This window comes from Drosophila arizonae, chromosome 3 (assembly GCF_054131065.1).
Source record: "Drosophila arizonae isolate 15081-1271.41 chromosome 3, UAZ_ARI_1.0, whole genome shotgun sequence".
NCBI classification, from domain to species: domain Eukaryota; kingdom Metazoa; phylum Arthropoda; class Insecta; order Diptera; family Drosophilidae; genus Drosophila; species Drosophila arizonae.
In genome coordinates, this window is record NC_142923.1 from 16636584 (window position 1) to 16649843 (window position 13260).

Here is a 13260-nt window from a genome sequence, read left to right on the forward strand (position 1 = left end):
TTAAAAATATTTTTTAAAGTAATAAAACATGATTATAAAATATAAAATAAAGTTCATATGGAAAAATGACATAGTGTTAAATAATAATAAAATATTATTTTAAGAAATAAAATAATTAAATAAAATTGAGTGCCATAGTGTTAGAAGTTGTTGCACTAGCTTTATATACCCTTTGAAATTACTTTATGCGCACACCATATACAAAAAATAACAAATTTAATATAAAAACAATTTTTTGGGCAACGACAAGCGATAACAACAACAACAGCAACAAGAGACACTTTGTATTTCAGTTTTTGGTTGCATTAATTATCGCCTTGCCATGAAATATGCGCGCCACGCATGCGCAGATCAACAGGGGTTATGTCTGAATAGATATGGAGTGCGTGCGTGAGAGGGGGCGAGGCGAGGGCTACCATACGAAACGAGGGTGGCAAAGGAGATAGACAGACAGAGAGAGAGAGAGAGAGAGAGAGAGAGGGAGAGAGACAGAGAGAGAGAGAGAGAAGGGGAGATCAGCGGGCGGCTTTGGTTTTGGTTTCTGTGTGCGAAAACTTTTATGGACACCTAGTGCTTTGCTCGCTGGCAGCACAGAGCGTGCCGCTGGGTCGCCTAAAGGGGAGCGGCGGGAAGGCGCAGAGTTGACTTTAACTGACTGTTTACCTGTGCCAATTAAATTAAACTCAATAAATGAATCGATCGCCTGGAGATACAAATTGCGGCAATGACAACTTTCAACGGCTTTTTGCCTAATGAGCCAGCGATGCCATATCGCTGTCTGGACATCGTATAAAAAAGAAACGATTGACGTTTTCCGATCAGTGACAGCTTTAGCTAGAAATGGAGTGGCAATATCATTGAAAAAGATTGACAATGGTAAATGAAAGGGAAGCATGTGTAAATGTTGTATCAGCAGTTCCTAAGATAAGCAGTAATATAGCAAAAAATTGTATATTAAATATTAGCCTTATTAGTGGTGATATGTATAACCCTGTAGTAATAAATTTCTTGATTACAATATGAGCTTAAACCTGAGACCACATCTTGAGGTACACTGAATTCAGTACTAAATTTATGTATTCTTTTATATATATTTCTTTTATATTTTTAGCTTTAATTCAGAATTTAATTTAAAAACTTTAAAGTCCATTTGAAGAAAATCGTTACAAACAGAAACAAACGTTGAAAAGCTTTGGCTACCCGTACACGCCACCTAGCGAAAATTTATATACGCTCACTAGAAAGCTCGTTTGCTTAAACCTGCAGGCGCCAGCTGCGTGTTGAAAAGCTCTGTGCGAGCTAAGAGCATACAGTTCGAACGTAGAGAGTGAAAGTACTTAGGCTAACAGCAAATGCTTGCTCTCGACTCTCTCTCTCTCTTTCTCTCTTTCTCTGCCATATCAGCGAGACAGTTTGACGCATTGATAAGGATAAGACCTTGGCAAGCCCCTTAGTCCAAAACAAATAGAAAGAAGAGGAGCTTAGTCCAGGCACAGCTGCATAAAATGGCATCTTAATTGCAATCATTAAACGCTATTCAGCACATCGGATTTTGTACTATAATATAAATATTAATAAAACTAATTCAATTTAGTTGGCTACAAAATAAAGCCACAAAAATGTCATAAAAGGGATAAGACCACAAATAATAAACACTGCTGTGGTTGCTTCAGACATGCCAGTGAGTGTGTGTGCGTTTGTGTGTGTGCGGTTAAGTGTTGCAAGTGTCGTATCATCAACAAGGCTTTCAGTCGGCACCCGCTCTCTACCCGCTGCTACCCGCTGCCATTGTGCAAATATTTGCATATTTAAGTTAGTTATTATTGTTGTTGTCGTCGTCGTTGTTGTTGCCGTTGTTGTTGTTGCTTTATACAGCAACCACAAAACTCATAAGCGCATTTTAGTATCCTGCGCGTCCTTTTCATGCATATGTGTGCACACTCATATGCCTCACATGTGCTATGTTTACATACAAAATACATATATGTACATAGATATATATGTATGTACATTTATATTTACCTTCATATATGTATATATATACATACATATATCCTCAGTTTCTCTGCTTGCACGAAGGTCAAGCGCGCGCTTATGAAGTTGACGCCGTCATTCTCGCAGGACGACAAAACGTTTAATTATGTCAGGTGTTAAGATGCCGGTTATCATGTCAAACAATGTGCCACAGTGCGTATACGTTGCCTCAATACTTAAACCCACCGTCCCTCACCACCTTCATCACCTTTCGCCCACCTTAATCTGAAGTGCGTTTTGTTATCCTCTTTAGCTTTACATCCTGTGCATGCGGCAGCCCGAGCTTAATTAATTAGTAGTGAAAAAGGATTTTCTATGGCAGCAAAGTCTAAGTTTCTTAGAGAACTTTGCATCAGCTGGCAGACAGGCGCAAAGCATATAAGTGCACATATCCTTTCTATATGTATATATGTGTGTGTATAAACTAATTGATCTTGCCTTAATCAAATGCCATATGCTATATGAGTACGTAATGCTGCTAATATATATTGTATACAGATGTAGTTCAACTAGACGATGCAAGCTCAACTTATGGCAGTATTCTACTTTTCCAGAGCAACTGCTAGTCGATCAGTTGTTTTAGTTAGTCAACTGCTTTTAAAATGCGTGTATAATGCGCTCGCCCTTTGCCTTCCCTTCGCTTCCATGGCCCCTGCAACTCATCTAAATGCATAATGAGCTGCTCTCAGGTGCTGCTAATGAAAGTTTTGGAAGGTTTTAATCAACATAAGACTCCTGCTGCTGCTGCTGCTGCTGCTATGTATTTAAGTTAAACCCACGCTGTAGCCAAGAATCTTGCACTAATTTGGACAAATTACTAACAAATGCCAGTATCCCAAATCCTGGCAGTAGACCCAAGCCCGATTCCCCAGCTGAGAGACAGAAGTGAGTTTCCCGACTCAAATTAGTTGCATTGTTTCGTGCTGACACTGACAATGGCAACGGCAATGACATTGCTCCACCCCCCCCCCCTCCCCCCTCCTGACCATTGTGTGGTTGAAAATGTATCCTGTGCTGCTCCTTGCTTGTTGTTGCAACTGTGCAACAGCTGCAGCTGGAATTGCATTTGCTGCTGCTGCGGGTTGCTAAAAGCTGCAGCTGAGCCATGCTTGAAATTTTTTGCTACCTTTCACTAAGCAGCTGCTGACTATTTACTTTGAACGTTGTTTTGTGCATAAGTAAAATGGAAATGAAAACAGAAGACAGATTTTCAGCTTGGGGTTCTCTCTGCACTAAGTTAAATTGATGGTATAAAGTGCATGATATACCTTAATAAAGAGCAATAATAAATAGTTGAAGGTATATACCTAAACTAAGCAGGAGAAACTTAAAGTATGGTAAGAATAATCAGTGGGATTTATATATGCATATAGGAGTAGATAAATGAGTAGCAAGAGAATTTAAAGCAGTTCAGTTTACAGTATAAACAATATTATAATTAAAATGTTAAATAAAACAATAGTAATATCATAATTAACATAAATAAATGATAATATTTTTCTAAGCACATTCATTTTCCTGAAATGAATTTGTAGTTGCATTAAGTCCTTTCTAACTAAGCATAAGCTCATCCACACAGGAATGCCAAAGAGACGAATTACCTCATTTAAAATTGTGTTTTTAAGAGCAGCTTTCATACGAGCATTTAGCAAATGCACAGAATTTCAATGAGATAATAGGTCGAGTAGAATTTTTGCTTTGCCAGGAGCAGGAGAGCAGAAATGCTTCCAGAGTATATTGAAACGAAATGGAATATACAAAAGTGATTAAAATGGGTGACGAAGGTGGAAATGGTTGGAAGATGCCTGGATCGAGTGGTGGTGTGGAAATGTCGCCCATTTCAAATGGGATAAATTGTAGGCAATCTCGTTTAAAGCGTTCACACAGAAGTGTCAAGTGCGGTAAATGTGAATGCCAACAACAACAACAACAACAACAACGACGACGACAAAGACGACGACGGCACTTGGTGTCTGCGAGGATACCAACAAATACATCAATCACATTTACAGTTCATTAATAAATAACGGCATCTCTGCTGATGTATGACAAAGCATTTAACATATTGCTTCCAGCCCAGCACTGAATCGAAATGAGTTTTCCGAGAACGTGACGAGTGACAACAGTTGGTGAATGAGGCGACAGCCAGCCAATTTGACGGTGTCTGTTTAAATAGATAAATACATACATACATATGTACATAAGTATATATGAATACATGTGTATATCCCTGTAGATTCTTAATGCAAAGTGCGAGTAATTCATAAACTTACATTAGGCTCTCAGCAGCCGGAAACGGAAACGAGTCGAGACAACAAAATGTCGGTTAGTTGTGCAATGCCTAAGTGAGCTAATCGCAACACACAGAGCGGAACAGTTGTTCCAATTTAACGCTCAAGCTACGACCACAACATTGCCACTCTTTCGCTCTCTCTCTCTCTCTCTCTCTCTCTCTCTCTCTTTCCGTCTCGGTCTTCTCTTTGTTATAAATGCGAAAATATTACTGTGAATTAAATTGAGGCGTGATGAGGCATTTTAGGGCTTATTAAAAGTTGAAAGTTGTTTTTCAGCTAGCGAGAATAAGATTTTGTTTCCATAATATTTTTATACATATTTTATACATTATATTTACGAAATGTAATAGTTACTAAAAGAAATTCAGAATATAATCAACAGTTGATTTTTTGCATATATTAAAATTGGGTTGCAGATGCAGCACACTTACTGTTTTATTTAAGTATTATGAATGAATGAACATTTTTATTTTATATGAATATAACAATATTCTCGTAAAAACATGAAAATTTCCGTTTATATTTTTATTTGTGTATGTATTACTATCAACTCCTATAAGCCTTATGTTATAAATGATTTATATTTCATTATATTTTTTCTCATTGTATATATATTTTTTTTTATTTTCCTTTAGTTTATCTCATATTAATATCAGTCTATTTTTTCTTTTTATTTATTTTTAATTTTTATATAATGTGTTATGTTTGTAAATTATTTAATCTAGGGCTGCTAATGAAAATGTTCACTTTATTGTTTGATTTGATTTTCTTCAAACTTAAATTTTCTTGTCTTCAAACAGCATATGTGATATGTGCGTATGGTAAATAAAAAGCTAGTCTGTCCGTTTCTCAAGAACTTTCCCGTGCCTCATGCTAATCCATCCGAAGTGTCAATTCAAGCGTCCGTATCAAGCCAGTCAGCGATTTAATCGAGCGTCCCGCCGTTCCGCTGCTGATGAAGCACTTTATTTGGCAATACCCTGTAGCCAAGCAAAGTGAACCAAGGAGGGTGTAATGATTTTTGGCAAAAATAATCGAAAGAATTGCTTGCTAGACTTATAGTAATGGGCCGAAATATATAAATATTACAAAGATTAAAATTAAATATTTAAATAGAAATCAACTTGAAACAACAATCTGCTACGTAGTATATACTCTTCGATCAAAGCCATCGAGAGTATTCGATTTTTGCATTGTTTTCTTTTCTTTCTTTTCGAGGGAATAATAAATAATGCATGCGTCTTTTGTATATGTAGATTTAGTCTAAGGGCGTCTCCGGGTTAATGTGCTGTCAATGGCTGCTGGGCCGCAAGCTAAAATGGCGTGCAATTGATTTTGCCACGCCCAGCTCAAGGACTTGAAGGCAGGCAGGAACGAAATAAACGCAGCTATGGAAATGTCGCTGTCAACACGCCAGCAAGCCGATGTTGAGCCAGTGATGCCAGAGATTGCACTGCGTCTTATATACACAAGAACACGCGTACTCTTGCCTACACTTGGCCAAGATAAACAGCTGACAAGTGGGCGCAGACATAGAGAGAGAGAGAGAGAGAGAGAGAGAGAGAGAGAGAGAGATGGAGTGACGAAGGGAGATGGAGTGACAGAGGGAGACAGAGTGAGAGACAAGCATCATATCTCCAGTTCCAGCTCTAGCTCTGTCCTCAGCAGCGAATCTGACTTGGCCTCAAGCATGGACCCATTCAAAGTGATTTAGTGCTTGTGGTCAAGTGGGCCATGATTGACTTGGCTCTGTTAAGAGCTAAATGAAACCAACACACGCACAGATACACGTACAGAGAGAGAAAGAGAGACATATAGATAGAGAGAGAGAGAGAGAGAGAGAGAGAGAGAGAGAGAGAGAGAGAGAGAGAGAGAGAGAGAGAGAATATGCGACACGCTTTAATGTGCATAGCGGAGGCTTAAACTAAAAGCAACCCAAATTAGATATAAGCTTATTAATTAATTTGACAAGAGATGCAGCCTATTTATGTAAATCAAAATAAATAGTTGTCTCAATTTAGCCCAAATATATTGTAGACAAGCCACAATTAGATAGTTTATGTCAATTATTTAAATAGATTGTTAAGTGCTTTGGTCAATCAATGGCAAATCCACATTCAAATATGAAAATCATTTATTTCCTATGCTAAATATTATTATTTGTTGAAGTTTATGAATGTCAAGTAAGGCATTGCTTAATAAACTAATTAGGTATCTGTATCTGTGTTGATTGACAGCTTGTCTGGTTGGGCAAATTAATTTGACTTACTATTAACAGGTTTGTACACTTTTTACTTTATTTTTTTTTTTCCACCTTCCCTGTGTTGTTATGGTTCTATTTTTGATGTACCGGTTCTACACTTAATAAATATATAAAAAAAAAAAAAAAAAAATTTTTTTTTCCAGAATTGAACAAAAAATTGATAATTTTATAAACAGCATAATATGATTTCTCATTTATATAAATGGCGAATATTGTTTTTAACTCATTTATCCTTTTTGTTATATAGAAATATAAAATTTAAATATACCAAATTGGTATTCTTAATATGATTTATCAACATTAAAGTCAAAGTCAACGGCAAAGGGCTTAAGTAGTTTAAGTAGTCTAGTTTCGGTATAAATATCAATGACTTATGTGCCTTAGAGCAATACATAATTTGTTTACATTTAGCTAGCCTTCTATAAGATACACACAATATTAAACTTTAACCTTCAGGGACTGCAAAATCATTGTGCCTTTCATCCAATCGCCTTTATTTTCAAATATCTACTGACGAAACTATTTGGCTGCTGGAAAAAATAAAAAAAAGTTCAGAGAAAAACTGTTTCAGTGCAAAGCCAGTTAAAGCCCGTTGGCTTAACTCTGAGCTCGCTTCTTAGTAAGCATTTACGATAGAGTTGCTCAAGTCGGGCACACTTTTAGTATTTAATAGATACTAAATACTTGGCAAACCCTTGCGAGCCTCGCCGTTATGTGCGTGTCGCCGTTGCAATTTAGTTGCACCTGCCACGCCCACATCTGATTAGGACACTCCATTGGAATCGCATGTTTGGCTGCACTAAATGCAATTGGCTTTTGTAAGGCCACTTGATTTGATTTCATCGATAAGCTTCGACATGCAAAGCAGCGCTGGGTAAAGCCACCCGGAGACGCTTTTAATTATGAAATATTTCAGTGCTGTACGCACAAGTCGTCGAACTCACTCATTAGGGCTTTACAGGCTCTGCGGCCATTAAGGCAATAAAAAAAGTTTTTGCTGCTGCGCAGAAACTTTTGCTTCTGCACTGCTGTCAATTAATGATTAGCAGAGCAATTCGGGTAAGTGGGGAGGGGGGAGGCGGGCAGAGCAGGGCTGTTGCTGTTGTCAATGACTTTTACTCTTTAACTGGCAGCTGTCTATTCCCCGAGGTGGCACGATTTAGCTGAAAAGCAGCTGCTGCTCTGGGCTCTAGGCATAGCGGATGTCGTTAATGGCATGTGAAGAGTTCGCATTTCTGCTGGGATTCCTTTTGGCAGATGCAATGGCTGCAAGTCCTTGACATAATTTACAATTTCAATAACACTCGCTTGGCATTCGAGCCAGGAGGAGCCCTATTGAGTCGTACGATGGAATCGTCAGCTACCGCTTCGTCATCGTCAGCATCGTGGCAGCTGCTGGTGCTGCTGCTGAGGCTGGTCGCCGCATTTGTCATCATTAAAAATGGATGGAGGCACTGGGCAAAGGAGCTGAAATTAGTTTGCCAGTGGCTGTGCGTCGTCCTGTGCCCAGGACATTTATGCGTGTGCAGCTGCCAGCTACTAGCTACCAGGCCAAAGGCACTTCAAATGTCACGCTGCTTGCCGCCTTTTACTTTTGTCTCATTTGCTGCTGCTGCTGCTGCTGGCTCTGCTGCTGCTGTGTGCCTCTGCTCATTATGGCTTAAAAAATGTTAAGCACGTCGACGCCTGTTGTTGCGTGGCAAGTGGAAGTGGAAATGGAAGTGGAAGTGGAAATGGCAGTAGCGTCTTTGCCCCACATCGAGTCACAGCAGCAGGAGCAGCGGCACTTGAAGCAGGTCGCTTGGGTCCAACCAAGCCAAGTGCCCAGCAGCTACCGAAAGCCACTTGATAATCAACGCTGACATCTCATTATGGTTGTCAGCATTGCGTTGCCTACAACCGACAACGTTGCGTATGTGTAATGTCTGCAGCCCGACTTGCTCAACCTCGCCCTCTCCCTCACGCACTCTCTCTCTCCCTCTATCTCTTTCCGTGCCTCCTTCTCTCTCAATCTGTCTGGCTGCCTGCGTGCCCATGTGTAAGCAAAATGGCTACAACGTGAATTATTTTTATGTGCCTTAGAGGACCAATTTTTGGGCAGCCTTCTGTGTGTGCGGAGTTGTCAGAGTGCCCTGGCTGTTCTCAATTTAAATTCATATACATTTTTATTTTTGCTAGAAAACGTGGCAGAGGCAGAGCCAACAGTGGGCGACAAGAAATTTATTTAATTACACATCACACTTGTTTATCTATGCCAGAAAGGAGAGCTATGGAAGGCAATTGCCTGTTGATTCTGCAGCACGTCATGCGTCATGCATGGTCTTAATTATCATTACCATGCAGATGCAGCAATGCAGCGTGCGAGTGCTGCAATTGTCGCCATGCCAACAAAGTGAGCAACAGCCGCCACAAGTTGTTGGCTTTGAGCTGGGCAAACAATGGCTGAAACAGCACTGCAGTGGGCAAATTCACAGATGTAATTTGCGGAGCACTTGAATGGAGGAAACCGCATGTCTCTGGACTCTGGCGAACCGCCCGCTTTCGATTGCCCGCACTCAATACAGAGCGGCCACAATGCCAACAACTGAGACAGCCAGCAATCGCAAGCCAATTGTATGCCTCTCCATGGACGTTGTCCCGGCAGCTCCTGTCTGTGTCTGCGACTGCGATATCCGTTTGCGTTTGCTGTCCTGCGCGTTTCCTTCAACTCAATTTTTAATCCCATTGCATTGGCAGCAGCAGCAAAGTGGAGTCCGGACTGCTGTGCCGTCAGCTGCCAAAAGGTGAGCGGATGCCAAGTCCACAATGCGCTCCGTATTTCGATTTACGCTTTTCGCCCAATACACCTTTCGACGATGCGAACACAAATCAATATTGGCCAAAAGCTATTTAAAGGTCATTTGCTGACACTTGCGACACTCCGAACCAACTGTTCGGCGAGGTATGAAAATTGCTGGAATTAAATTCGCTGTCAGGTTGTTGGGTATATTCATAGAATCAGCAGTGGGAGAGACAGAGACAGAGAGTGAGAGGGAGAACAAACTTGCACAGCTATGATATATATAATATATAGAAGTTGGATGTGTGTGCGAATTGATGTTATATTGAGATAACTATGTAAATTGAGGAAGAAGTGAGAAAACTAAAGAACCTTTCCTTATACATTTCTTAAATACTCCAAGATATGAATACTTTTAATACTTCCAATAGTCCTTGATAAGGCTCTACTTGGAACAATTATTATAATTGCAATTTGCTTACTCAATTTACTTATTTAATGTTTGTCTGTTCGTAATTCAAGTGAATTTTAATATTTAATTATGCTTTAAAGGACACACGGAAAATTGAGTACTGAAATCATTTCCAAAGCTTTTCGCCAATTTCCCTTATATATTTTGTTTGGCTTCTATTGGCTGAGAGAAAATAAAAGAAGATTTTGTTCGCCAAGGGACTTGCTGTGGAACTGTTGCATAAGAGATTCGACAGCAGTTTATACTTAATGCGCACATCTAGAGATTTCCTGCCGAGGGGGCCACTTGGCCCCACTACATATTGCTACAGCTGTATTAATGCACTTACAAAACGTTGCCCGTGGCAGGTATCAAGTGTGTGTGTGTGTGTGTGTTGTGGAGGCACTCGAAAGGGATCAGCTGGAGTGAAGCAAGCCATGCGAGTGGAGCATGTGAAAATTAAGTTTAAAGCTTCAGCTGAGTTCTAATGCGACCGCAGCAGCACACTCAGTGATAGATCTAATTAGCTGCGGGCAACTTTAAAGTGTGCACTCAAACCGTATGCTAAGCCCACTCATGTGCTTCTCCCCCCTCTCACTCCCTCTCTCTCAATCTCTCTCTCTGTCTCATTTTGCGACACTCGCTTTGTGCGCCACAGTCAATATTAAATATTTACTTTACAACTTAAAAATGCTGACAAAACACATATTTTTTTACCTTTTGCATATTTTGCATACTTAATGCAATGCATGTGGCTGGCTGGCTTTAAGTTAATCATCAGCATCCACATAATTGCAGTAGAGTTTGCTCTTGAGTAAATGCGCTTGAATTTTAAATGAAAATTGATTCGGCTCGCATTGTGAGCGCGGACTGAGGCGCCGTTTTGATTATTTATGCCTTTAGCCCCGTTTCGAGGCCAGTGCACTCGGTCGGCGAGCAGAGCGGACCAGAAGCAATCATGGCCAAATGAAATCACTGAAGCGTCCTTCGAAAGGCATCCTGGCTGCCCAGTCGCTCGCTCAAAAGCAAATAAATGTATCCAAACAAAAATACGATAACGGGTTGGCATGCGAGCCGAGTTAAGTCGACTCGACTCGCAGCATGTGAGCTGGGTTTCGCTTCTTCTTCTTTTTTTGGGGGTTTAAAGAACTGAGTGAGTCCTGTGGTCTTGGCTTTTGCACAAACACATCTCAGCCTTTTACGAAAAGCCAGAAAAATGCGCGTCGGCGTATGATTCACAAAGCGCATTTAACATATTTCTCTTAATACTGTTGCCAGTAAACTGATATTCGTCATTCCCTTTTGAATTTCCATTATAAATTGATGAAACTGAAAGGAAATAAAGCCCAGAAGTGCAAGTCGAAAATATATGCGTAATACATCAAAGACCCGCATAAAGGGAGAAGTCCTGAAGCTGCGTATATTATTTGAGAAAATTATATAAATATAAAAATCCAAAAAAAAGGATGCACACAAATTAATATATATATGTATTTTTTTTAAGTTTTTTTTTTTTTTAAATTTGATTTATAAATATTAATTAAATAATAATAGTAATTAATTTAATAATAATTTAACATATAATAATCCATACTGCATAATCCCAATGATGATTATTTTAATCATTATAATACTACAGATGATTCATGTTTTAGTGACTATTTATTTAATGATAATTGCTACTAAAAGATTTTTATTTCTTTATTATAATAAAATGTAAAGCAATTCGTTGCATTTAAAATAGTATATAGGTTAAATAATTAACTTTTTTTAATAACATATGAGCACTGAAGAGGTTTCACGACTGACCACCACGAGCTGATGTATTCGACTGCAGTCGAACGCCCCGACTTTGTAGAGTAGCCCGAACCCACTCAAGGCCCGAACTCTACTCTTCCGTTTTGCTTTAAGCAATGAGAGTTAACTTTTAGACTCGATCATTCAATGATGAACACAAATACAAATACTTTCTGCTCTGTAAAGCATTCGAGCGAATGTAATAAGAGACATTAAATACTCAGCTTAACTGCTCTTCTTTATGCTCTTCCATATGGATATAAATAATTGCTTAACATCGCTGTTAGTTAAATGTGAGATCCATGATAGGTGTATGATAAGGCAGAGAGTCAAATGGGCAGATGGATAGACTGATGATGATGATATATATGAAATATATATAAAATATAAATCAAGAAATCGCTGATTTCGTAATTATATTTTTAAAAAACTGATAATTCCTTCGGCTTCAGTTTCTGCAACTGCAGTATAATTAATAAATTATAATTATGAGGATGTGATTAAAGTGAAATTCAATGTGGAACATCTTAAGCCGTTGCCAATAAAAGCAGAGACTACTTGGAGTACCCGCATGGCAAGAGTGATTCTTTATTTACAGCTTATACATTCCTAATGGAATTATAAAGTTTTAAATAGTTTGCAATGTCTTGCAACTTTGTTGTGAATTGAGTTCAAGCTGAGGATGGAAAGAGATTACAGAGCTCAGCTACAGCCTGTAGAGAAGCCAATGGCTAACTCCATTGTTGTGCATTAATCCGACTGGGCACGCTGGCGCTTGACCAATCGCATCGTGGGTCCGCTGTGAGGCTGCTTGATAACCCACATCGCTGAGCCCCCATGGATATGATAAAAAGCACTTGATTGCCAAAAGCAATGCTGGAACCTATTTCTGGCTTCGCTTTGCAGCTATAAATAAAAACGCAAGAGATAAATAAATAAAAGAAAAATAAATAAATACAAGTAATTGAGTGCAGTCAACAATAAAAGTGATTTCTGCTTGTGTGGTCATGTGTGTCTGAGTGTGCGTGTGTGTGTATGTGTGTGGTTTTGTCTGATTACAGTTAAAATACAATAACAGACACACACATATGCATGGAATAGAAATAGCCAAAAGGCAAAGCAAGGCCGCCCATTGATAACATCCAGAGGAACAACTTTGTTGGCCTGTCTCAACAGGATCTGCTGCTGCTGCTGCTGCCACTCCCCCTGCTGCTCCTCCAGCTGCTGCCATTCCATCTCCGCTGCTAAGTGCGCTCGTCTCTCGCTGTGGCCATAAACTTTTAAAGTTCGCAATTCAATTTCAATTTGCGCAACAAACGTGTGCATCGCATGCTGTGTCCGTCCGTCCAGGCGGGCTCATAGATTGCATATATACAAGCACACACACACATATATTTATATATTTGTGTACATATACAAATAACGTACAAATCGTAATAACAATAATAAGAGCAGAAACCTCTGGCAGCTGCGGGCCAACTGCCATGCCCAATCAAGTTTCAAAGTGCAAGTCCTTCTTGGAGGGGGGGGGGGGGGGGGGTGGAGCAACAAATTGGCGAAGGGGCATGCCATAAGTAATAGAAATCGCTTTGGTGGGGGCACTGCCAACAAAATCGTTGTTGGCCATCGCATAAATTTGATT

General features: G+C 39.5%; 1 protein-coding gene across 2 annotated transcripts in view; it reads right to left on the reverse strand.

Moving 5' to 3' along the window:
* The window catches only part of LOC108610191 (uncharacterized), a 52898-nt gene continuing 39638 nt past the window's right edge, over positions 1-13260 (reverse strand). Inside the window, exon 3 of one of the 2 annotated variants that reach the window (XR_016269449.1) lies at positions 1-12524. Coding sequence is in view for 1 of the 2 variants with exons in the window: in XM_089465495.1 (XP_089321621.1) it covers positions 12502-12524 (23 nt within the window). In the remaining variant the exon portion in view is untranslated. The remainder of the gene's footprint in view (positions 12525-13260) is intronic. The other variant, XM_089465495.1, reaches the window with a different exon arrangement.